Source organism: Phalacrocorax carbo, chromosome 1 (genome assembly GCF_963921805.1).
Source record: "Phalacrocorax carbo chromosome 1, bPhaCar2.1, whole genome shotgun sequence".
Taxonomy (NCBI): domain Eukaryota; kingdom Metazoa; phylum Chordata; class Aves; order Suliformes; family Phalacrocoracidae; genus Phalacrocorax; species Phalacrocorax carbo.
This window is the reverse complement of record NC_087513.1, coordinates 38,182,612-38,208,496: the sequence shown is the minus strand read 5'-3', so window position 1 is coordinate 38,208,496 and position 25,885 is coordinate 38,182,612. Positions and strand designations below refer to the sequence as shown.

At 42.0% G+C, this 25,885-nt stretch overlaps 1 protein-coding gene across 4 annotated transcripts in view; it reads right to left on the bottom strand.

The window, feature by feature from the left end:
* Positions 1–25,885, bottom strand: part of MSRB3 (methionine sulfoxide reductase B3) — an 85,082-nt gene that overhangs the window by 6,916 nt on the left and 52,281 nt on the right. For all 4 annotated transcript variants that reach the window (XM_064448804.1, XM_064448814.1, XM_064448823.1 and 1 more), the window contains one exon: positions 1,361–1,458. In XM_064448804.1, the coding sequence (XP_064304874.1) occupies positions 1,361–1,458 (98 nt within the window). The remainder of the gene's footprint in view (positions 1–1,360; positions 1,459–25,885) is intronic.

The following is a 25,885-nucleotide window of genomic DNA, read 5'->3' as shown; positions in this document are numbered from 1 at the left end:
TTGCGTGTGACTGCTGCTAATACTGCTGGTCTCAGGTCTGCTAACACTATTTTGTTTGGCAACAGGTAAATGACATTCCCAGATTCCTTGGCCTGGCCACAGGCTGCCTTGAGCTTCTCTCAGGTGAAACCAGGAGCTCTGGCCATCTCTTGAAGGGTGTCCGTAGATACAGGCTCAGCAGGTTGGCAGTACACTGATTTTAGCGCTATTCAGGCCTACTAAACAGAGCCGAAGAAAGCAGGTTGCATTTTTGATTATGACAGTAATCGCTGATGAAGCACAAGGTTCTCAGTCTGCAGTCCCATTGCTACCTCGCTAGGGAATTTAGGGAAACGGATGTTCCCAAAAAGTATTAAATGGATCTTCTAAAGCATATCATCCATGTTAAAACTACAGAATTATGTAGTACACGTGACATACTAGCCGACACACTGACTTGGCCATTAACATGTTGGGCCAAACCCTTTACCCAGACTGAAGTTAATGGATTCTCCATAAAGACAATCTTGCCTCTTCTTGGTAAGCTTAACTCACTCTGAGCATTTATATATGAGGACTGACTGACTAGTAAGGATCCATATTGTCAGGGATGAAATCAGTTATCCCACCAGTGCTGCCTAGAAAGAGAACAGCAAATTCTCACAGCCCAAATGAAGCTACTGCTTCTCTCAGTGGACTTTGAGCGTGTGGAGCTAGAGGACTGCAAGCTGCTGCATATATCAGCCAAACACCGATGTAGCAGCTTCTCCCTTTGCTAGGTAATGATTATGCTATTCACTTCACAGGGAGGAGGGCAGCACAAAGGATGAGAAAAAGTAGAACAAGACAGATAACGGAAAAATTTGGGCATGTTTTGAATGACTACTGACTTCATTATTACAGCAGATGGGATTGTTTGAGGTAGCCATTAGGACTGCACTGGGAATGAGTGTTGGAAATGAATTAGCATGGCTGCACAGTAATGCACAGTGATGGAATCAGCACAGAGACAGTCACTCCACTGCTTTCAACTTCCCTCTCAACTGCTCATGTGTGGAGTCAGTCGGCCAGGCTCAGGTTCAGGAGCTCCTTTGAAGGGACCCTCTTCAGGAAGACAATTTTTGTAGACTCAGCACCGAGTCCAACCATTTAGATCTGTTCTGTTAAATCTCACATGAGACAACAACGTGCATTCCAATGAGCCCTTCATGCCTTCAGCTCTTTCCACTCAGCTGTTATACCTACGACCCATTGTGCTCTCTCACAATGATTACTATTAAATGGAACTGAAAGGTTTGCAAATCTTAGGGAAAGTACAGCACACTGTAATGTTTTTTGCAGCCTTTGAAATCAGAATGGTCTTTGTGTGCTATAAACTAACCTGACTGCAGGATATTTCAATCCGATGCATCCCATAGGAGAAATCATCATTGAAAGTAATTGCATCAGGACTGATCACATCATAGAAGGAAGGCCAACCTGGAAAAAAGGAACAAGACAATTAAGATAAGAGGGCGTCTTGGTGGCAGACGGCGTTGTAAAAAGCAAGACAGAATTGCACTTAGAAAAATGTTTATCTCACTCCAGAGCCTGAAAATAACTGAAATGAAGCTTTTGGATCCTAAATCACTTTGGAAAATTTCCCCCCAAAATACAAAGTTGTTTACAGGCAAAGACTAAGCTGCCACTAGCTGCCCATCTTCCGTCTGAACAGAGATTCCTGCACTCCACCACAAGCAGTGGTAGCAGTTTAGCTCAGGCAAAAAGGTGGTTGCTCAGGAAAGCCAGATTCAGCCTCACCACCAGTTTAAAAACCCACAAATTCCACCCTGAAGACAAACAGCAAGACTTTATGGACCACAAGTGTTTTTGCTTTTACAGTGTAAAGGTACTTTTTAAAAGAGTTGGTAAGTTGCAATTTAGAGCCCCAACACCTACCTTAACCTTTGCCTTCACCAAAGCATGGCCACACAGAAGGATGTACTTGGGCCCTGACCCATCACACATTAGAGGCAGTGAGATGACTACCACTGTGTCTAATTTCAAACGAGTAATGATTGCTCCACATCAGCCATGGACAGGTGGAGTCGTAACTATGCCTATATTAGACACCAGTAGACGGTCTGCACGTGGTCTGCGTCCAGGACAAAACAATAGCACTCATTAACAGGTATTTTCAAAGCAGCTGCTGGCTGAGCACTGAGCAGCATGACCTCACACCAGATGATGATGAGGTGCATACCTGATCCACAACTAATGGCCAGTTATCACCTAAATAATGACATTCCACTCTTTAACTATTCCATGCCAAGCCTCCCCCTCTCCACAACACAGGTGAAAACCAGTGCAGGTCTATTCAGTGTCCCAGTAGATATCCATTACACAGCTGTAACTTTTCAGCTGTCCCTCAAAAACTTGTAATCATATGCTCCATCTCCTGAAGCTGGGTTCCAACACAAGAATCTGGTAGGCTTTAAGTTCATGTCAACACCTGTCAGTGCCCACCTGAAATCCCATCGGCTATCTGTCCTTCTCATTCAGCCTCCTGCCAAATATCATAACGTGCACAGGCAAAAATACACACATGCTCTCTGTGTATTACACATATGCCCATGTATACATAACTTCCTTGTTTCTTCTTCTAATATCTGTCAAGCATTTGCTACTGATGATATCATAAAATGACTTGCAATAAGCTATTAAGCAACACAGCAGCAGCTGTTAATCGCTGCATGCAGATGAATAAAGGATGCATACAGCTTCCCATTAGTCAAGTGAGTAAAATTTCCTATACAGTAAAAGGAAGTGTGGAAGCTATCAAGTTTTCTGAATGTGGGTTAAGAAAGTGTGTAAACTGGAAAAACCCCCATATGCCTTCAGTTGTATCTTAAAACATTATACGTAGAAGAACACTTATTAAGATGCAAGCATAACAGGCATTTTTTTTTTAAGAAAGAAATGCACAGAAACACATTTCTCTTCCTTTTAGGAACACCCATATAGTAGCATTCTTAAGCTTTCAACCTGAAGGCATTGCAAGCCCCAAGTCCTAGGCTCCCAAGGTGCCAACTACCACCACAAGTGTTTCCATGCCAGAACTCACTGCAGAAGCAAGTAGAGTAATTTTTTTTTTCTCCAAAAGGATTGCAAATGGAAGAGCTACAGACAGCAGACAGATTGAGGAGCAAGAACTCTGAATAGAGAAAATATCCCACAACACCGGAACTCAAAACAGTGCAGCAATGACAACCGTAAAAAAACAATTTATACATTCTTCCCCTCATGCAAAATATCTCTGCCAAACAAATACCTTCACAAACAGAAAAAGAATAAACATATGACAAGTTTTGCAAAAGGGGTTATCCTGTTGACAGAAAAATTTATGTCTCCTAATTGGTGGCTCCTTTCCAACACCATTCGTCATCTTCTTAGCTGGGCCTCTGTCTAATGAAAACTGAGGCATTACATAGAGCTGCTCAGAATATTTTTAATGAAGCCTTTTTTTTTTTTAATTTAATAATTTTGCTAAACAGACATAACAGTTTGCCCTTGTGTGATGGCAAAGAAGTTCCAAAGAGGGAGCTGTTTGGAGCAACCAACTATCTGATCATGTGAAAGCCCCTGGAGGAGGAACACTTCAGTGCTGCAGAAATTCTCAAAGACAAGCCTGCCTCCTCCATAACAGCAATAAGGGGGAAGCTTCAAAGGCTGCTACACAGAGATTGAAGCAATCTGTGTCTTGCTAAGAAAATTATCTTGTGAGAAGGGTTTGGAGGAGACGTGTTTATGTCAGCTTTGACATTAAAGGAAGACCATCCATCCTCCTTTCTCCAGACTTTTCCTTTTGGTCTTCCCATTCACCACAGAAAAATTATTTGCTTTGGATGCACTCCATGCACTTTTGAAAAATGAAGTAATCTGAAACCTATATAAACAGGCAAGCTCCTCCTAAAGTAGCCTTTGTACCCAACTAGAGTGACTTCAGTTTAGGCTGTCAGTTCATGCTACACATGACACATGTTCCAAAGGCTCCACCACTGCCACACATGGTCCCCAACACAGGGACTAGGAAACAGCCTGTGCCTCCACAGTGTAGACTTCTAACTCTCAGTCATGCCATCTCTTCTTGACTGCCATGGCAGGCCAGGCACCAGCATTGCTGCCACAAACCAGTAACTCCAGGAGGGTTGACTAAAAACTGAGCAAACCCTGGAAGGGTACAATGAGACACACTGTCACTCTGCTGACCTTGAGAGGAAGACAAGTGAACTGGTCATTGAGTTGATGAGCCAAACTCACCAGGAAAATCAATCCCCCTCTGCTGTCTCATTTCCTCTCTCCTGAGCTGAAGCGGAAACCGCATTTGATAGTTTGCTAAGCCTTCTCTGGCCACTTTCTCTACTTCAAAAGCTGACAGGAACAACCTGTAGAAGCAGTCTGCTTGCCTGCACACCAGGCAACTCCCAATGATGTAGCAAGCCAGCCAGCCAGACCCCTGTGGACCCTTCATATGATCTTTCTGTCTTTGTAAACGGTGAATGACCCAGCAGTGGCCTCGACTTTGCAAAGCCCAGGCTACTTCTCCTGCTGTCTCACTGGCTGCTGTTCTTCCACTCCTGTCCTCCTGAGCGCCTGCCTTCTTCCTGCAATAAGGCTGCAAAATGGCTGACTCGCTCTACGTTTTAGACTGCTGTTAGCGGTGCATTAAAGACTCAGCCTGCCTTTGAAGGCTATCTGGCTACTTGGAAAGGGCATGGTTCTGCCAGAATGGGGGGGAAGAAGCCCATGTTGGATCTCTTCTGCTGCTGGTGAACTGAGAGAGAGAAACAGTATAACTCTTAGCACTGCAGAGTCTGAGCGCTGGAGAAGACCCTTTGCAAACGCTGGTGCCAAGACTTAACCCTCCCTGGGCGATGGTTTTCTGTCAGGTCTAGCTCACCACACTTGATGGGCAGCAGGAGTGGGGCCGCTGTCTTTTGAAGGATGGTAAAACATAACAGCTAGGAAGGAATAGCTGCTGGAGGAAAGGGGCAAAGGGTAATTGCAGGAGACAAGATGGGGGTGGGGGGAGTCTCCCAGCTGAGTGAACAACTTCAAATGACATTTGCACATTTTTTGTGTGTGTGTGAGCAGCAGCTAAGATTTGCGACTACATCTATCCTTGAATGTAAAGTTTAGTTTGAGGGAGAGTATGACACAGTAACAGTCAGCAATTTTTATCACATTATAGATGTTTAAAATGGGCTCATTCTTATTTTCACAATCACTTTGCATCACATTGGCAATATAAGGGCTTTAACTTAAGAGCCTGTTGTGTTTCTGCTCACTCTGACGACCCTTTACATGGGAGTCAGGCCGCTATGTCCTAAGGGCCAGCTTCTGGTACATTAATAAGCCAGCCACAGAGATGAATAGTTTTTCAGATATATAGCAAGTATCCTTTCTTGGATCTAAAATACACTAAATGAAGCAATGAAACTTTCTTCTGTCAACTACTTAAGTGAAAACCATGTGTAAACTGAACATTACTGACAGATCTTTCCGCTCCATCCTGCATGAGTAATAGAAAGGATCATATGCTGCTGGGTGTCACACATACTGAGTCATGTCCCCTTCCTCCTCATTCTGGGACAGCCCCCAAATACTTTGTAAAAGCTGCACAGTATTTCTAAAATTCACCCCCTACCCCCCAAAAACAAATCTTTTGTTTTTCATAACGGTCCCTATTCTCACAAGGAGGAGACAGCAGTTCATGCCTCTTCATCAAGGGATGCTTTCTTGAGTAGAGATGGCCTGGTACTGCCCTGGGCAGCAACATGAAGGAAGGAAGCAACAGGGAGGAGGAGGAATGTTGGCTATGGGTGTCTATGCTGGATACTGCTTTTGCAGGCCTGGGCATAGAGTTTCAAATCATTCAAAAGAGGCATCTGCATTCCCACTTTCAGACCTCCTATTCTAGGTACCTGACTAAGTCTGTATTACTACCAAGCCACCTAAGACACCTAGGCAGACAGCTGGCACAAGGTGGGTATCGTGACAACACAGGCGGACAGCACATAGCAGTCCCAGAGAGCTGACAAACTGAAGAGTTTGTCCCCTTCTTGAACTGAGATGCCAAAGTAGTTGTAAAGCCTGAGTAAAGCAGCGACAGCTAACTGTGCCTACAGTCCAGCTCCCCTTGTGAATTCCTGGTAGAGAGATTAAACCCCAGCAGAAGTAGGTCATTTCTTTCACATTAACCCAGGAAGTTCTCAAACACCTCAGCTCTTGGGCTACTCCAGTACCCTTTCTTGGGGCAATGCTGACCTCATGCAAAAGAAGACATTTTGTTCCCCTAAACTTTTGGAAAGCAGTCCAGCTGTTAACTGATTGATCAGTTTTAGAAGCATCTCAAACCTCCCTCAAGTTTTGCAAGTTTGCACACATTTCGCTGTAGTTAGATCTCCAGCTTCCTAATAAATGGATGCAAGCACTTAGACATCCAACCATTAAAATATGGGTCTATAATTATTTGCAGGAGCAAAACGGCAGGCTGCTTTTGAAAACCAGCCCTGCTAGGCTATTTATTCCCCTCTCCTAAACTAATATTCCTTTTGACATTTTTTTGAACAGCACAATTGCAATCCCAAAGGATCTAATGCTCTGACATTATTCCCATTTCATACACCTGCCGACTGGAGACCTCCACAGTTTTTCAATAACTGTGATGTCTGTAGTTATGTTTTTCATTTTAGATCCCAAAGAGATTAAGTTCACCCTGCATTTTATCTTTCTTTGCTGTAATTATTCCAAGCATTTACTTCAGTGAGTTATTTACAGATGGAGAAGAAGGGGGGAGATGGAAGATGTTAGAACTACCAAGTGGCACCAGATGGAAAAGAGGACCTTGACCCGAAAAATACCTTGTTTCTCTGATGTGCTGTATTTTTAGAATTCTGATTCCCTTTTAACCTAATGCGGATTAATGAAAACCCAAAGGCTTTTTAAGGTAGAGTCTCATAATTTATCTTCACTGAGAAGCTATGTCTGTGTAAAAACATAAAGCGTACAGGATTAAAAAAAAGGTAATAAAGCTTCTGCTTTGAAACTGCTGTAAAGCTGAAGGGCCTTCACTTTTTTCTTTCTCACAGGTTTATTGAAACAGAATCTGAAAGAGGCAGGCATCCACAGCTGTAACTTCTCACATGCAAGTCTAATGTGGAACTACAACGTGACATATTGCTAGTATGCAGAATGCCTGTGCAGATATAGGGCTTTTTCTTGCTAACATCCTGGCTTATTTTTCATAATATCTCCATGACGATGAATACACAATAAAGCCTTACTTACAAATATTTGACCATCAGGTAACGCTACTTTCAGTGGAGGTTCATCTAATTTACCCAAATGTAGCTAGAAACAGAATCAGGCACAGAAACATTCTTGTTCACCAGCAAATGACTTTACATTACATATGTATTCCACCGGAAAAACAGTCGGTCCTTTCCAGCACCATCCAGATATAAGAAGGACGACATGGTACTGTTTCTCAGCAGAACATGCAGAGCGTTGGAGTGGTAGCTAGATTGAGGGAGGGGAGACAAAGACCAAATGAAGCTTAATTTTGGAAGGAAAAGTAAAGAGAGGGCTTATCTCTAACATGCTACCTGTCTCTAACAGCAAAGTTGGGCTACCGCAGCAGGCAAATACCCCTCTGACAGAACAGTGTGGGAAGGGAATTTTACAAAGCAGTTGTGACTTCTAATAGCAGCTTTTATGAGACAATCGTCATCTGTTTCTTTCTTTATGTTTCTCACTTGGGAAATGAAAAAGTGAAAGCCATAAATAAAGGCGGTATTTGTTTGCTTCCACTATGGCACTCTGAGCATCAAAACAACTTAGTATGAAACAGCATATGCAATCCAGATTTATTTCTTTTTTAGTGGGAGGAGGTTATATTTGTTTAAAATGATTGTTAAGGGAGAACTGAAACTTCACATCTACAATTTCATTTCACATCTGATTTTTTCAGAACAAGAGCCTGATGTCTCTTGAGCAATGAAAACATGGGGCCTGCTCTCTTTAGCAATTAATAACCGTATCATAATACCGCTATTGCCCTAGCTGCTTCCTTAGTCCTTTGACTGGGCTCTAAAATACTGCTAAATACAAGCCGGCTGTTTTAGAGCTTTCCTCTATAACACTCCTGACATCTCCCATGTCTGGGCCGCTGCTAAAATCAACAGGTAGGCAGGAGCTGGGATCTTCTTCGAGTCTTCGTACAAAGATTGAGTTACTAATGGTTTCTTTCTTGGTTCAGGTTCAACAAAACTACTGAACCTAACTCACTTCCTCCCAAAGGATGGGTTTCTCCCCTCATCTGAACAGTGTCTCTTGTTACTTTAAATCATGGCTAATGTTTTTAAAAATATATCTTACACATAAGTCAGCTGTAGATCTTCAGCATCAAAGGAACCAAATGGAATCATGTGAAGCAGTGTAACCTTAAGCTATAATTTTAAAATGCCATCAAGAAATGTCTCAAATAGTTCTTAAAATTTACTGTTGACCTAGTAACCTCAGTCCAAAGCATTCGACTTCGAATACATGTTATTGTTTGCCTTCCAAAAACAGTACTGGCAATACAAATGTATATATTGCAGAATATCTTGCAGTCAGTATACCTATGAGTTGTCTATGCAATTGACTAAAATAACTGAAGCTTTCATATAGGATGAGGGAACCAGGATAGCAACAGAGCTGGCAGTCCTTACGATGGAAGTGATTTGACAAAATTGGAATCATAATGCAGTGTGTTCATAGAGAAAGTAAAAAAAACCAGCAAATGCAACCTTGTAATAATCAGCATCTGGCACTCAAATAAACAGCAGTCACAGATGAAGTACTTATTTGAAAAATTTGTCATGGGGTGTTTCAAGTAATGAACATCCACAATTTGTTTGTTGAAATATTTTCCTGTAGTACTGTTACGCACGCCCGGGAAATAAAGTTTGTAAAGAACAGGCAGAACTGACTTACATGCTAAAACTGAAACTACAGAGGTGGAATTCTGACAGAAAGATTTTTAACAACAACAAAAAAGCGCAGCCTATACTGTCTTCCTTTTGCAGTTATATTCCTTCTACTGAGCCTCCTTCTACAGTGCCTCCAGCACTGAGTGCTCTAGCAGACAAGCACCCTCCTCATTACAGCTGGACAAACAGGCTCTCATTGCAGTTGTAAAGTTCTGAAACAAGGGAAAGAGTTATTACGCTGATTAAAACCAAAAAAAAAGACAAAGGCCGCCTTTCTTCTGTTTACTTTAGATATTGAATGAGATGTCTTGGTGAGGGAACTTGGTCACAAATAACTAAGAAGGGACATAATTTTCTTGGCCATCAAGGAAAGCTTTTGTCAGGATTTGGGCCAAGACTGGGGCAGTTAGCAGATGGCAATGTCTGCCCAAGGTTGACAGAATAGAGTACTGAACAGCAGGGTGAAGACAGAGCCACAAACCACCAGGTCTGTAAGAGCCATTTGGCCACAGGACGAGACTCTGCAGGAAGGTGGCGTATGACTCCCTCTGATGCCACCATGAAGCTGTGGAGAGCAAACCCTCCTCTTTGCCTAATATTACAGCTTATCCACTAAGCTAGTCCTTAAAATAGATACATTTCCAGAACGGGATTTTCATCCCAGTGCAAGAACTTGTCATGAGCTACAGGCTCGTCAAGCACTACAAGGAACCTTGCCATGAAGGCCTCCTTCACCTTGGAAGTGCAGAAGCTGCACTGCAGCTTCGTGCAAAGTCTTCTGAGGTACTTCTGCCAACTTGGACCTGGTACCCCAGGTAGCTTTACATTGCCCTCTGCCTAAGACTTTGTCTCTACAACACATGGTTGAACAGTGCACCGTCTTGCACAAAAGGATGCAACAGCTATAGGCACTGCAGAAAATCCTGAAAGAAAAAGGAATGATTTGCGGGGTTAGATTGTCTGGAGTTAGTGTTGGTTTAGGGGGGAGGTTTAAATCTTTTTAACAACCTCTTATGCAAACAAAAGGAGGTACGTAATAATGCTGACTAGAAAATAAAGACCTTTCTTCGCAGAAAAGCCTGACAAAAACAATATACGTATGCACACACACTCCCACACTCTCCTTTTCCTTTAAGTTTTCTGTGGAAAACTTCAGCTGTACTTTGAAAACTTCTGAAAGCTGAAACTATTGAAATGGAAAAGTTCATAGTTCAGATTATAATGTTCACCTTCTCTTTTGCTTTCTGTTATGGTTTCTAAAGCAAAGAATGCCCTTTCTGCTAAAGCCCATATTTTCTTTCAAGAAAGATTTCAAAGGAAAACTCTTCACAGCCATACTATGTAGCCAGTGACACAGTCCAAGGAAAGAAACAGCAAACTGCTTAAAAACAAGCTCATGAAGAGCTATTCTCCTTTAATGATCTGCTGGGGGAAGCCCAGCTTGCCTCTGGAATTACCCAAAGAGCAGAGAAGCACTAACATGGCTGCTGAGCACATCAGCTCAGCGCAGGTCTCTTATTTGCTCCAGTGCCTGTGCTATTCCTTACATCACCACATCTTTGATTTCTTCTTTTTCTTCTGGATTAGCCTTCTATTCTATTTTCTACTTGAATAAATAATTTAAACAAAACAAATGTACCTTATGTAAACTGCTCAAGACACGGAAGTAATTTTCAACGTAAGCTAAGAGCATCTGTAATTAGGTACAGTACAAATGGTCACAGTGGAAGTAAATTATACTCACTACATGTTTTTGCAGACAAATAACATTGGTTTATAAACACCCAACTCACTTCAGGGTTTTGTTTTCTTTTATGCTATTCTAGGTAAATAAATACGTAAAAAGAAGTAATTGTCTTGGAAGAGAAACCTGATGCAATATGCAAGAGGATAAAGAATAGAATATTTAGAGAGAATTCGCAAAAAGAAACGAGCCAAAGTGCAGGAGAAAACTGCAGAAAGGCAAGATGCTAGGAGTGGGCATGCAGTCCTCTAAAGGATGCATTCAAGTATATCAGAGAAAACTCTCTGTACTCATGGGGATTTGTCTCCATTACACAGTGCTCTCCACAGCACTAGGCCAGCCGTAGCTGCAATTCACATCACCAGCTACGGACACTCTCTGGATACTCCCTTCTGGGCAATGAGGGGTGCTTCGTATTTGTGTTTCCCTGGGCTTTCTCCTCTGGGCCATGCAGGTGTCGCACAGCTCCAGCGGAGCAGATGTCGGGCACAGGCCATCGCACGGTGCCCATGCTCAGGATGCCCCGTCCAGCCTGGGTGCAGCAAGACCGCTGCCCTCGCAGCTGTCGGGCTGCTCGGGCTCTCTGAGCACGGAAAGCGGGTGTCCCCCAAATGTAAACCACAGCGGGCGGAGAGGGAGGAAGAGGAGAGAGGAAGGTCCCGCAGGCCATGGCGTTTGAGGGGGAGGAGGATGTGTAACACCCCGCCGCTCCCCCCCCGCCCGCTGCCCCCGGAAGGGCTGTTTGCGCCGAGGGTCGGGAAGGGCGGCGGGGGAAGGGGCTGCGGCCCCCGGCCCGCCCCGGGGCTCCTCACCTCAGCGCCGGCTGCCGCCTCAAGGCGGGGGGAGCGCGGCAGGGCCCGGCGCCGCCGGCGGGAGACGCGGCAGCACATAGCCTTGTTCGTGTCTCCACCTGCCGATTTCATAAGCAAATATACTCGGGAAGAGTAACCTCACAAATAAATAGACGTGCCGGGGATTTTACAGCTGTGTTTCGGGCATCAGCTAGGAGCTCAAGCCATGATCGGGGAGAGGAGAAATGACACTAAAACTGGAACGGGTGACTACGTTTTTTCTGCTTTTTCACCCAGACTTTTGGAAAACAAGCACGGTGCCATTCTGCCCATATGTTTCCTCTTGTTCAAAGATGTTCAAAGGTACCACTGAGCTCCGACAGCCAAGGGCGGCTAAGGGCCGTCATTTTGCCCAGAGAGGGAAATGAAGGCGGACGAAGCTCTTGTGTAAGCAGGCTAGTTGGCAACTACACTCCATACATTTCTGGAGCTCACACGTCAACAAGCATCACCTTCAATTCACTGAACCCTTCAAAGTAGCACACATGAGGGCTCCGGCCTAACCTGGCTCTCACCCTCCTCAGAAAGGACTAAAAGAAGACAGGATGGATACACAAAGGCATTTCTCATCAAGTGCTAAATGGCCCAATACACTCCTAACCTTAGCTCTCTGCCTTATAGCAGGTGAGTGATGAAAACCTGATGGGACAGGCTTGCAGGCTGCACTCTGAGACACCAGGGTGCATTTTCGGAACTGGACAAAAATATTCTGAAGTGGACACCTGGAAGGGACATGGGCAGCAAGGAGAAATACCCTTGGAAAACCAATTGTTTAAAAAGATTAAGAAAAATGGCTGATTAACAGTGTAAGAGGTAAAGTGCTGGCACGGATCAGTTTTCCTGAAAAGCAGGAATCGGGCTCTGAGCTGGCTCCTCAGATGCTATTTGGAGACCTCAAAAGCAGTCATTTAAAAAGCAACTTCTTCAAGGAATCCAGCTAAAACTACAAAGACAAAAAAATCCAGTCAGACACAGAAAATTCTTAGGGGAATACAAGAATTTTCTGAGTCAGAAGATAAAAATCCCTCTGAATACCTAACTAAACTAATCTAATGAAGTAGTCACCAGGAAAGGAGTGTGATGAATCTGCATGTCAGGAAGGACAAATTTAAACAAACAGGAAATTGAACAACCTGAAGCTGTTTTCATTTTTACTCCCTGTGCCCTGCTCCTTTTTTTCTTTAAAGGTGCAAACCGAGTTGACAGCTGCAGAAGCTGCCGTGTGGGTCTGAGGGGACTATGTAATTTTGGATGAAGTCTCAATTTAAAAGAAACTAATTATCTGTCTTTCTTTCGCAAAGTTGGCAAGTCATTTATTTATGATTTATTATTTGCACTATTGTAGGTCCTAGAGGCCCCAGTGCAGTCAAGCCACTAATCATTGCAAAGGCATACAGGGAAAACCAGTCTTTGATGTAAAGTTTATCATCTAAAATTTAGCTTTCTCCCTGGCATGCAGAAATGAGGCTAAATGCTTCCTATTAGATATTTCACCCATGCTGGTAGTTAGAGGGTTATATATGATGTTATCCTATACGATAGAGGTAGACCTAGTCCAGTTTCCTATTTGGGCACATGCTTAGCTTTTGACATGGAAAAGTTCTCAGAGAGGTTTCCAGAGAGATCCTCACATCCACAAAGGCCTTGACTTCAGGTACAGAGAATTTCAATACCACCTGTGTGAAATAATATTATACAGAATGCTACCTCCTCTACATTATGGAGCCATGTTTGTCTAGGCTTATAAAAGAAAGGTTTTATGTATGTGTAGCATTGCATCTTGGATGCCTTTTGTAAGGAGTGAGGAGCTTTCTCAGTTTATAACCCTTTTATTAGAAATTCTCTCATTTTGGAAATAAATTTTAGCAATTTGCACTTTGCAGAGATCATGTTAGACTTCTTAAAACTACGAAGATTGCACTATTCTCATAATGTTGCTTCCATACTAAAATTAAGTTTGCATTAAAGCCCCTCTGTTACTTCAGGATTACTTCAGCTTGAAGGAAGTAAGTGTATAGAGAAGTCCGATTTTTTTTTTGTTTGTTTCAATGAATTTTGTGATTTCAAATGTCTTCAGAATGGAAGAAAAAGGAAAATTCTCTTTAAACAAACTTTCCCCCAAAATTGGTCTTGGGTTAATTAAAATGGTTCATTGTACAAAAAAATCATTATATGAAAACCAAAATACTTTATTCTGATTTTCGTTTTTTATTGTGTGTAGTATTGCATCTTGCATGCCTTTTTCATACTAAAAAACTTCAGATAAAAAGTCGTACTAAAATAATTTTGAGATGAAGAATGAAACCCCAAAAGACAAGCCACTGGCACAGTCTAATGTGCTGCGGTAGACAGTATATTAAGCATAGACTGAACTGACTGCAAATTACTTTTATATAAATTTAGGACACTGCTTAGTTTCCTATCTGAACTGCGTGTCTGGATCCTTCTATTTGGGGTTGATTCTGGACTCCACTTAAAATACTAATTGTTTATATTAAACAGACAGGAGAATGTGTGATGTATTTTAACTGTCAAAAGTGTTGTGAACAGCAGCAGCTGGAAGAGGAATGTTTAATTCACTCTGTTACCCACAAGCCTTTTAGAATCCTGTATCAGCAGCTAAATCTTACTCTTGAAAGCAAGAAAAACAGGGTATGAAGGAGTAGCACTGCAAAGCTTCTTCTACAGGAAAAAAAAAAAAAGACCGGGTATTCAAAAGCCACAGCATTGTCATTATTAGGTCAAAATAGAGCATCACTAAATCTACAACAGTATTGATGCATCTGTGAAAGCTGTGCACGTTTTTATGTGAAACAGCTCACATTTCGTGGCTCCTTTCTTGTCCTGGTTTGCTCACACTTAGCTGATGCCGGAGGTATGATGCAGGTAGTGATGGGAGATACCCCTTGAACCATTTGCTATATGATACCCCTAAAAAAAGGAATCTTGATACTATCAGTTACTGTAATACTCTTAAATCTTCTGGACAAGGGCTCAGCAGCTTGCATGGAGCTGTGATTAAGGATAAGTTTCCTCCTCTACACAGTTTATTCTCACAGGGCCTCTCAGGCACATGCTCAGGACACTTCCCCCATGATAACTGTTGCACCATAAGCTTGGGCTGGGACCAGTGGGGCCCAAAACAAGGGTAAGACTTGTTATGAGAGATTAATATTAATCTTACTTATGGAGATTAATAAAGGCCCTGCTAAGTTACAGGATCAAGTTGTTTTCAGCATTTATGAAAACTCACAATTTCAAAAGCAGAAAAAAAATCCAACCACAATGATACTACTTTGCATATTTCCTTGAGGAAATCTTTTAAGTAAAACAGCAAATTAGCTGCATGCAGACAAATGATCCTTCTAATGTCAAGGGGGAGGGAGGGTCTGAAGCATTAAATAAAGAGATGCACGAGCTTTTGCAAACTGCTGAAGTGCAGGTTTTCCTTGGGAGGCCTGACTTCTGCCATGTGGTTTGGGGTCTTTTATTTTTTTTAAAGCCACATTTACAGAACGGATTTGGCATGCTCAGGAAAGGAACACCGCTTTTGTTCATCCCACCAGTCTTTTACTTGTCCAATTGCCACTGCTGTATTAGTAGGAAAAATAGACCTAACGAGGTGTAAAATAATGCTTTGCATTCAGAGACAGCACTGTACCTTCTTTCACTTTAACATTTACTTCAAAATTAAACTCTGCTGAAACCTTGCATAAATAGCCCCAAATGAGTTTGCAAGGTATTCCGTACTTACTGAAGCAAAGTCAATTCACACCTCATATATACAATTGCTTATTTGGTTGCTTAATGCCAAAACTTCTGCCAAGAGAGCCCTGGGATGAAGCAAATGGGGAGATAGAGGTAGGTCAGGCTTGACTGGAAGAAGAAGTGTTAAGAAAACAGAAGTTAGCCAGCAGAAACATAGTGCACACCAACTGACAGTAAGCAAGAATAGCTGGGTTGAAAAGTAGCTGCAGGTAGAGATTTTAATTAGATTTTAATTTGATTAAATTATTTCTACACACTGTGTGTCCAACTTCTCATTTTCAGCCTTTCCACTTTCTTTTTTCATTAATTTTTCCTTACACTACAGGGAATCTTTATTTCTTTTCTTTTTCACTCAAAAAGACAGTGAACTGGGTGTCTGAGCTTCCTTTCATGCAGCGTGTGCTTGGGAGTGTGAAGTCAAAGAACCATAGCCTTGATTGGACCAGATTCTGGAAGGAGCTGTACAGAGATTTTGTTTAGGTTTGAAAGTCGAGTTTGTGGTTCATTCTAAAAGGAAGTTTTACAGAGAGTTTCACCAGAGAGGGCAAAATACAAAATATTGATGAGGGCTCAGTAAGAAATCTTCCATAAAACCAGGTTTTTAAACACAAGAAACATGAAATGCTTACTTGCTGGAAGCAAATGTTTTCATAGGGATGTCTCTGCTTCACCAAGACCCACTCAACCCGAACAGCCAGTAACCTGCTGGTCAGGAAGGTCCCATGGGAGATACATGGAGGGCTTCTGTTCTAATCGACATCTAGTATTTTGTATGCAAAGTGGAGAAGTTTTAGCAAGGTAGACTTAGGGGAAGGTGTCGTAAGATGGCTAAAGCAATCCATCAGCTTCCTGCCCTTCTCCTGCCTCTGCTCTCAGTTGTCTTGGTCCTGCTGCTTCCTCACCATTCAATAGCTCTGGTGCTTATTATCCATTTGTGGGAGAAAGTTCAGTTCACTAAACAAGCAGAGAATTATACAGCTTTTTTCCTGGGCTAGTGAGCTGAATCAGTTAACTGAGAGGTTAAACAACCACTGGAGGCAATGCAAGGCAGAAGGTGAGAATACAGGACAAGGGGTCCAAAGATGACAGAAATACTGCTGTGATGACTTACTGTGATGCCCCTGATTGATGGAAACTCTACGGTTAGAATAGGGTAAACCTCTGAGCTCAGCATTGACACTACTTCTTTGCACTAATATCACAGAAACATGATTATAAGCTGACCACATGAACAACGGATTTGACTAAAAGGTTGCTTGAGGTCAGTGCCTTTATAATTCAAATAAGCCTGTAATCCCTCTGTTGCAAAGATCTTCACTGTCTCAGCATTACAAAAGGCAAAGCATGGGAATTTAGAACTTAAAATAAATTACCTGGTTTATTATCTGGACTCAATCTTTTCTCAGAGAGCAGGTAGCAGACAATGCACTTTCCAGGAAAAGGACTGAAACATACTGTACTTTTCATTCTCTAAGCATGCTGTGAGCACTTAACAAACCAGATTTCTCAAGAAAAGCTACACCATTATGTCAGCTCCCAACCCCATCCTGGATATAACAAAATCCAACCTTTGACACCAAGCTACCCCAGTACTGCTCCAACTCTATTCAACAAACTCAGACCTTTTTTTAAATGCTGCATAACTCCCCACAAGTACAATGTCTGTTTACTTAAGTTCTGAGCAGGCAAAGCGGATTTAGCAGCATCGCAACAATGGAAGTTGCAGGGATGGGGAAGGACTGGAATGCCGGAGGTTGCTGGGTTTTCCCTCTCTACCCTTCACACGTTTATCAGATTGCAACCAGAGTAAGACACATTCTGGCTGCAGAGCGCTCTTAGCCTTAGCAGCAAAGGTTTGCTTTTGGTTGCCTAAAAGCGACTAAGCTCAAACCTCTACTGAAATTTGAAGAGCATCTAGTACCCTGAATGGTTTGCAGTCAGCCTAAAAATCTTTGTGTGCTCCCTGACTTCTTCCCAGCTCCCCAGGAAGCTAAGGCATACCCATGGTTTTAAATGCTGATGCTGTGATTGTATCACTCCAGGTGTTCTCAATAGGATTCCTTCCTATAAAACAACTAAAGAGGTAAAGTATGGTCCAAATCTCTGCAGGAAAAGAACGGAGCCAACAGCACAATCAGTTTCTGAAAAATGATTTGGTTCCCATGCCACAAGCAACAGTCCATAAAGCATCTCACAGAAAACCCAAACAAGCCTCGCAGCTTCTGGCTTTAGAGCAAGAACTAGAGGACCTGGGGACCTCCAAGCCACATTCCAACATGGACCTTAAAAATGAAGTTCCCTCCCTCCCAGGCAGCTTAATGACCTGCAGATTTTCAGTAGAGGCCATATCTGACATCAGTTTCAGAGCCCCACCTTCATCCACATTAAAACGGTTGCACATTTTGACATGAAACATGATGGTGTTTCACTGGCACAAGGCACCATCCCATTCATTTGGTGGATTTTGGGGGGTGGGGGTGGGGGGTGGAGTGGGGAGGAGGAAGGATTCTTACTCTGTTGTACTTAAAGCAGCCTCACTAGCAAAACTTTCAACGTTCAACCTCTATACCTCAGTATCCGGCACGGCCACCACTAGGTCTAAGATTTGTTTCACACTGTTACTCTAAGTAACGCATTTTTTAATCTACACCCTAAGAAATGTTAAGTCAAAAATACTTGCAAAACTATTGTTTTCTAGAAAGACCTGAAACAAAGTGATCACCCTTTGGGGAGCTGTGTGTGCAGTGACTGATCATCTCTATTGTTGGCATTCCCGGGCGTCACAGAGGGGTTCAGCGGCATTGTACCAGGGAAGCACCGAAAAGAAAGGCCGTCACAGCTGGCTGATTGTGCGATCTAGGAAACCAACCTGTGGGTGCCAGTAATTAAGTATCCAATTAAATGGGGCCTGAGTTTTGAGTTGATGGCAGGTTTGGGAATTTGTTTGTAGTTTCTTTCCATATAATAAAAATGCCTGAAACTGTAGTTTCTAGGGGTCTAGGAAACCTGCTGAAAATTTCTCAAACTTTGTAAAAAATTTTGACTGGAAAAATTGGGGAATTTGGACAAAATTCAAATAGCTCAACCGCTTTCCACTCTTTATTTTGAAAGCATATAATTCAAGCCTTTGTTTGAAATGTTTCCTTTCCAATATCCATTTATGTTAAAAAAAAATCTGAGGGATATACACCCTGCCCCAGTTCAAAACATTGAAGAAAGCCAAAATCTTTTATTTCTGCTTGCCAACTTAAAGCAAACTTTCCTGGACACACAAGTGCCCAACCTTGTTTCCATATACAGGTTTTGTCCCCAAATAAAAAAATCCTGTTGTTCTCACAGTTCTAGCTGTGGCTACCTCAGCCCCCGGGACTAACTTTAGCCACCTCTATTTGAATATTTTACCTCTTCCTGCAGTAAGAATGTATAGCAAAGGCTATACACCCATCCAAATATGTAAATTGGATGAGCACAGCAAATAATAATTTTATTTGCAGCGTTGTACTAGCATATCTTTCTGCTATCCCTGTGTTTAACAATCTACTTTCCTATGCCCATCCCATGAGACTATTTTTCTTATTTTTTTTTTCTTCACTGATATTTATTAGGTCTTTTAAATGTTTGCATGGGCTTCAGTAAGTATCAGTTGCTCTCCTGAGGGTGTAGCATTTTTCACTCTTGCTTTGAATGTTTTTAAAGTACCCACTATCACTGCTGTAACTCCCTAATTCCCCATCGTTTGTTAGTTTTTAAAAAGACTTGCACAAATAAACCATAACATTGAACTAATGAGATACGGGTGGGAAGTTTCTGTAAATACAGCCTGAATTAAAGGTAGAATTTCTGCATAACTTAGATAATCTTATTCTTTACATTGCACTGAAGATGACACCAAATGCCCTTCATTTATTAATCTTTATGAATTTGAGGAACACCCTGCCTTATTCTTTCAGCTTCTTTACCAGATGACCTTTATGTTTTTAAATATGAAGTAACACACTCCTACCCAAATGCTAAAGCGGAACTGCAGGCTGCAATACATTTGATTACTTAGGCATTTTAATGTTCTTGTCCACCTCCATCTGTGCAAGGTTTAAACCTGGCACTGGCCAATACAGTTTATGAAAATTTAAAAAAATATGCAGGAAGTATTGGCAGAGGAATGAAAGAAATATACTGTTACTGCTCATACAAATTATGAGAAACTCATTAAAGCTCAATCATTTGTGGGTAAGTAAAAACATTCTCAGAGGCAAAGTGCCAGTGGAAAGCTCATGAGTTTCAGCTTCTGAAGTCTCCCAGTAACGCCCTTCACTGTGGGAAGGAGGGCAGAGCGGGGAGGGATGGACAGAGTCTCTGTATGGTCCACCCCTTTCTTGATCTGATGAAGGGTAATCAGATCACCATAAGGCCAAGGGCATTTCGATGAAGGTCTGTGCCTCACTACCACCCAGACCCAGTCAGGTTGCCTTGCCATTCTGGGTGCCATGCTAGCAGGCTTCCTAAGCACGTGACAACATGGGTCTCGAACCTAGACTTGTGCATAGTCTTCACAGGAGGTGGGGAGGTGCTCAGGTACTCACTCCCTCCTCCACAGAAACAGGAGCCCAGGAGGGGGCATGCCCCAAGGGGGAGTCCCCCCGGTCTGTTACACGTCCTGCCCAGGAGCACGTCCTTTGTGCACAGACCTTCCTTGTGTGAGAAAGCAAAGGGGAGCATGAAAACTTATGTTAATGTATCATTAAAGAAATTACTTTTACAGAGACTAGAGCAAGGGAGTTAGGATTACAGTTCAGCTATGTACATTTCTGGTTTTTTTAGGAGTGGGACTTACTTTTTATATGGTCTATACTGTGATGCCTTGAACCAAAGGAGTAAAAGCAGCTGCCGGCATAGGTTTCAACATCCTGCTGTTCTTAACAGTAAAATGCAGCCCTGTTTAATCATACTGCCCCAATGACACATATCCAGGTACGCCCGAGATATGCCATCGTTGTGGTGCAAGGGAAGAGTCTCAGACATGCAGACAGTAAAGAAAATAGAACAATTTAAAAAGAGAGCTCCTATAATTCTCCTCTCCAGCAAAGCCAATTAACTGGATAAGCGGTGGCCAGCGTAACTTCAGTTTGCCACAGTCTAACGCTACTACTGACTTGTGACCTAAAGTCTAGCTCTGACAGTAATCTTTCAACCAGGGATTTCTTCCTATCCTTGAAAGCAGGGAGGAGTGAAATGTCAGTGAAATGCTATAGCTTCCCCTCTTGCCTTTTAAACTTGTTTCCAGAGCCCTAATACCCTCAACACAGTATTTTATGCAGCAGATTTTTTATTCGCCAGCACATTTTTTCCACCACTTCAACCTAAGTATGTCTTAATCAGCTTCCAGAAATTCTGTTGGCACTGACAATTGACATTCCAAATCCCATCGCTCAGCAAATCTATATTCCTGGGACTTCATTTAAATTTTTTAAATACAGGGTGTGTGGCAGGGCAAAAAAAGCCACTGACTCAAGGGGAGATAATAGTATGGAAGTGAGTATATGAGCACTTTCAAACATCAGAAATCTTATGGGTAAACACTTTTTAAATGAGAATATAAACAGAGGGATTCTGTTCTTATGACCTCCTTGAAAAAAGGTAGAAACAGAATGCTTCTGCTTCTAAATGTTAATGTTTTAAAAACACACCTTTCAGTTTTTGCATCTGCATTTACTATGTCAGGTGTCTTAACTTCGTTAGAATGGTTATCACACACTAAAAGGCTTTGACTTTCTAAAAGCTCAATAATAGCGATGTAAAATCAGCAAAATCTCTCCCTGCTAAGCTTTTGGAAAATTTCACATCCTTTCTGAAACATGCCAAAGAGCAGATTAATCTTTGGGCCCTGCCTGAAGCTAAATTTAATACATTTACAACATTCTTCATTCATTCTCATTACCCATAGCCCATCTCTCTTTCAGTTACGTATTTCTCTTCCTGCCCATGAATGGATGAGCAGTGGTGAATGATCTATTTACAAAACACATTTTGTCAGCTTTTTCATATCTGACATTTCTTACTCATAATTCAAAGAAAGATTAAAATTGCTGCAGTTCTCTGGGGTAATGGTAACCAGAGATACATAAGCAGATTGGATTTTTAAAAGAAAGGTGCATAAAGAAAAGGGAAATAAAAAAGCATACAAGGAGAAACAGAACTAAAATAATTGCAGGTTAACTCATCCTTCCCATAAATATGCTGCAACCAAGCTCTGTGTATAGGTGGTTTGCTGACATCCAGCAGAAGAACTTAAGAATAGTTGCATAGCTCTCCTCTTAAATTTATGAATTTTTTCCACTACACCTCCAGAGCAGTAGCTGTGGAAAGTGACTTGGGGATTACACCCACTCACCCCCAGCTCTCTGCACATCCATTCCAGATGGAGATAATCTCCCCTAGCTCTAACCATCAAAGTTACATGCCTAACTCTAAAGTTGATGGGCACTCAAGAAGGTGATTCAGTGCAGCCCCAGACAGACTTCTCCTGCAGAAGGGATGAACCCCTCTGACGATATTTATCTCTTCCAGCTGACTCTGGATGAATCTCAGAGGGCTGTGTTAAGGTAGACAGTTAACAGTTAGACAAGATGAACCCACTCCCCCTGATGTGGCAATAAGCCTGTATAAAATATCCCTCCAAATGAAATGCTACTGTTTCTCCACAGACACACACAGACTGTGTGAAAGTTAGACACAGAAACAACCTGAAAAGGCTATTATACAAATAATCGAGGCACCTCCGTTGCTACAGCTAGTAAAGAAGAGCAAAGACTGGCACTAAATTAGATGCTCCAGGGTTTATTCAGAACAACCAAACACTGTGAATATGGATTTTGTAATCTTGATAGGCATGGTGTTTGGAGAAGGTCATATAGATCGAAGATTGTTCAGACACCTGGACCATGGCTGATGAAAAGCCTGGGACCACTTACTCTGTAAAGAGCAATAGGCGGGCATGACAATGGAATACCAAACAATAGAGAATGGTAATTCAGCCCCCAATGGAAAACAGGGTTGCTAAGACTCCTGATCAGATCACATAGGGATGCAATTCTTTCCCTGCAGAAATACTTTCATCCCTTGTAACTTAATTCACTGTTGTCTGGCTTAAGACCTGATCGTGCTGTCCTTACTTGCATAAAACTCAGTGCAAATTGTGTCTGACTTAAACCGGCAGCATTAGACCTCATTGGTGTTTTGACTTAGGACTTAATCCTAAGCAGATGGGTGTTCACATGTACAGTGGCAGTTGCAGTGATATGACACAAACTTTTCTACCATTACATCTTAAAGGCTGTGGTTGCCACTAAATTAAGTCAACAAAAGACAAATTAATGTTCTTTGCTTCATACTCAGATCAACACCATAAAGATTTTGATGGCAATCACTGAACATTCCAGTTTGATTAGAAGCAGCTTGCATTTTTCCCTTTACTTTTAGTACTACAAAACCTGAAATCAGTTTTGATAAGAGACTAAATTGTGAAATAGTAAAAGCTGACAGATCTTTCATGTGGTTTCTTACTGGTCATCAATTTACAGCACTATATCAATGAAAGAAAAACATAAAATATTTTAATCTTTATTGAATCTTCTGTCATTAAGAATTATAACTTGGCTAGTTTGTACAGTCTAATGACCTGAAACAGATTATTTTTTTCAAATAACAGATTTCTTCCAGTTTTAACTAATACAGTATGATATCATTCTCATCATCTTGTATAGAAAAGATGTTAAGGGTTTTTCTTCTCTTTGACAAATCCGGAGGGAAGAAACAAAAACAGCTTTACCTCTTCCTTGTTCAAATTCACGACCCCATAAACCATGCTAATCAAAACAGATGTGCCATTTTGGACAACATGCACTCAGCCACAAAGGTGCTGTGCTTAATGAGACATTGCCTAAAACCAAAACAGGAAAATGCACTTTATGGTAGTGAGAAAATAATGAGAAAAAGAGCAGACACGTTGACCATAACCATCCTGTCCTGTTAAATTCATCAAAGCACAAAGGCAATAGCCACCTTAGCAGTCCTCTTTGCCTACTGTTTGGCTGCGGACTGTCCCATAGATAAGCTATTGAAATTGAAGGAGCCATCTGATACATAGTGTATGGGGGCTGAGGGGGGCACCCCCTGAATGCCAGGGTTTTGCCCTCTCATCTGTCCCAGAGGTTGGTGAGGCTGGCAGTGTGGTGATTGTCCCAGTGGTTTTATGCTGCCCTAGATCTCCTCTGGGCTCAATTCAGGTCACAGCAGGGACGAGCACCCCCAGATGGTCACAACTGAAATGATGCTATTGCTGGCTGAAGTTGTTGCTGTCTTTATTGAAACTGTGGATTCCTCCCAGACCAGGAAGGGTGAGCCAGGGTGGCTAAAGACAAGTTCCTAAGCAATTCTTCTCCTCAGCCAAAAAGAGGGAGTTGGGTCAAGTTTGGTTTGATTTGGTTTTACTGATAAACTGGAAAGCGAACAGGAAGCAGCTGCTAGACTCTCTGGATAAAAAAGTGAGAACACTCCTCAGCTGAGGAGCCACATTTTTTCTCAACTTCTTCTGATTCAGTAGGGCATCCCATTAACAGAAGAACTTCCCTCCTTCATGAGAAGCCAAGTAGAAACTGGATTTCAGAATCTCACATAGGCCACTAATCTTGCCATCTTACACTCTGCTTTCTCCTCCTTTGACCTGGTCTATTTTGAAAGAGGCGGAACAAAAAGCGCTGAGGAACAAGGGACGCCTTTTATTAGGACGATCGATGCAGTCATCCACCAAAAGAAGGGTCTAGGAACTACTGAATTGGCATTTGATTTCCCATCACAGCCTTAGTCATTGCCTAAATCAAGGAAGGGCCCCAGGTCAACCTCCTCAGCTGCTTGGCCTCTAGGCAAATAGAAGATGAAAATTTTTGTTAGCCACCAGAAAAGAGAGCAAGAGGAATTCTCAGGTGAGTGGGAATGAATGAGAAGGGAATGGAAGTACTTCAGATCTTTTTTTTAAACTTTCCTGGAGTGTGGAGTGGAGACCTGCAGTGGAGACTCAACACGGACTTCTAAAATAAGCAAGGAATTTACTGATTCAGAGTAAATTCAGGCATATTGGGAGGGAGATACAGCTTAAAAAGAGACTACTTTTTAAGGAGGAAGAAACAACTTGTCTTGATAATGCATCAGAATGTACCAAATATAGTATATAGTAACATACATCTTCCTAGGATCTCTTCAGTATTCACAGAGCACTGCCTTTCTGATTCCACCTCCTTTTCCCTTCAAAATTGGTATTATTTCCACAAAAATGGAAAATGCCATAGAACTGATGCGTGACAAGTATGCAGCATCTTCAGCTCTCATGGCCTGTGGAAGAGATCAGACTGCTCAGAATTTTGCAAGATTCAAACTGATTTCATGAACTGCCATTGACCAGGACATTTAACGTCCTCCAGGCCCCACTATGTTAAGTACCATTCATATCTGGATATACAAGGGGTTATCTTTTTTCCCAGAAATTAACACATGGGTGAATGATCCTATGATAAACAGGTAAAAACCTGCTTTCTTAGACCCATATCACTGATAGGAATATTATTCTTAAAGAGTTTTTGAAAGTTTTATATTCTATCAGTATTTCCTGTCCTACATGCCTAAGCCCTCAGCTCATATTTACATGTCATTTAAACTCCACTATTATTACATATTAGTCTTTAACAAACAAATTCAGGCCTTAGTCTATAGCCACAGTTATGCATTCTGCTGCAGAAATCATGCAGTTCAATTAGGTGAGGGATTCTGGACCTGGGAAGACCATTCACATGGATTGTGTTTCTTCTGCACAGAACTGAGATCCCCTGACACAAATTTTGTCGTACGGGTGGCTGCGTAGGCAGTGTGAAAACCTTTAATTCAGTTGAATACATTTACCATGCTGCCTTTTATATTGCTTTCCAGAGACTCTTTCTAGCATAACTTCGTTTACTCAGTCCACCCATGATTTGATTTATGGGGGACCTAAGAGGTGATCTTAGGTGAGAAAGTGTTTCCACTGCACTAGGTATTGGACATGCTCAATAGCAAGAGACACCTCTGTCCCTGAAAAGCCTTGCCCTGTAAACAAACTGGACAGACAATGGGCAGGAGGAAAACAGCACAGGGAAAAAGTACTCTGCCCAAGACCACGGAGCTGCCAGACATGCTGGAACTGGGTACGGAATCAGCAGATGCCCATGCAACATTAAAAATATGAAGCAGCCATCCAAATTAAGTCCAAACCTGCACATCTCAGCTACCTATACACATCCAGATAGATGCCGGTAGCTTGTGCACCAGAAGGTAGTAGAGATGTGAAGTATTCTTGTATCCTACAGAATTCTTGTTTCCTGGCACCACGCAGTGAGATAAACAGTATCCTGTGTTGCCATTCTTCAAAACCTCTGCAGAAGTATGTACATGATGCAGAATGCTGTAAGACTCCACTTACGAATGAGTTATAGTTCAGCTTCCAA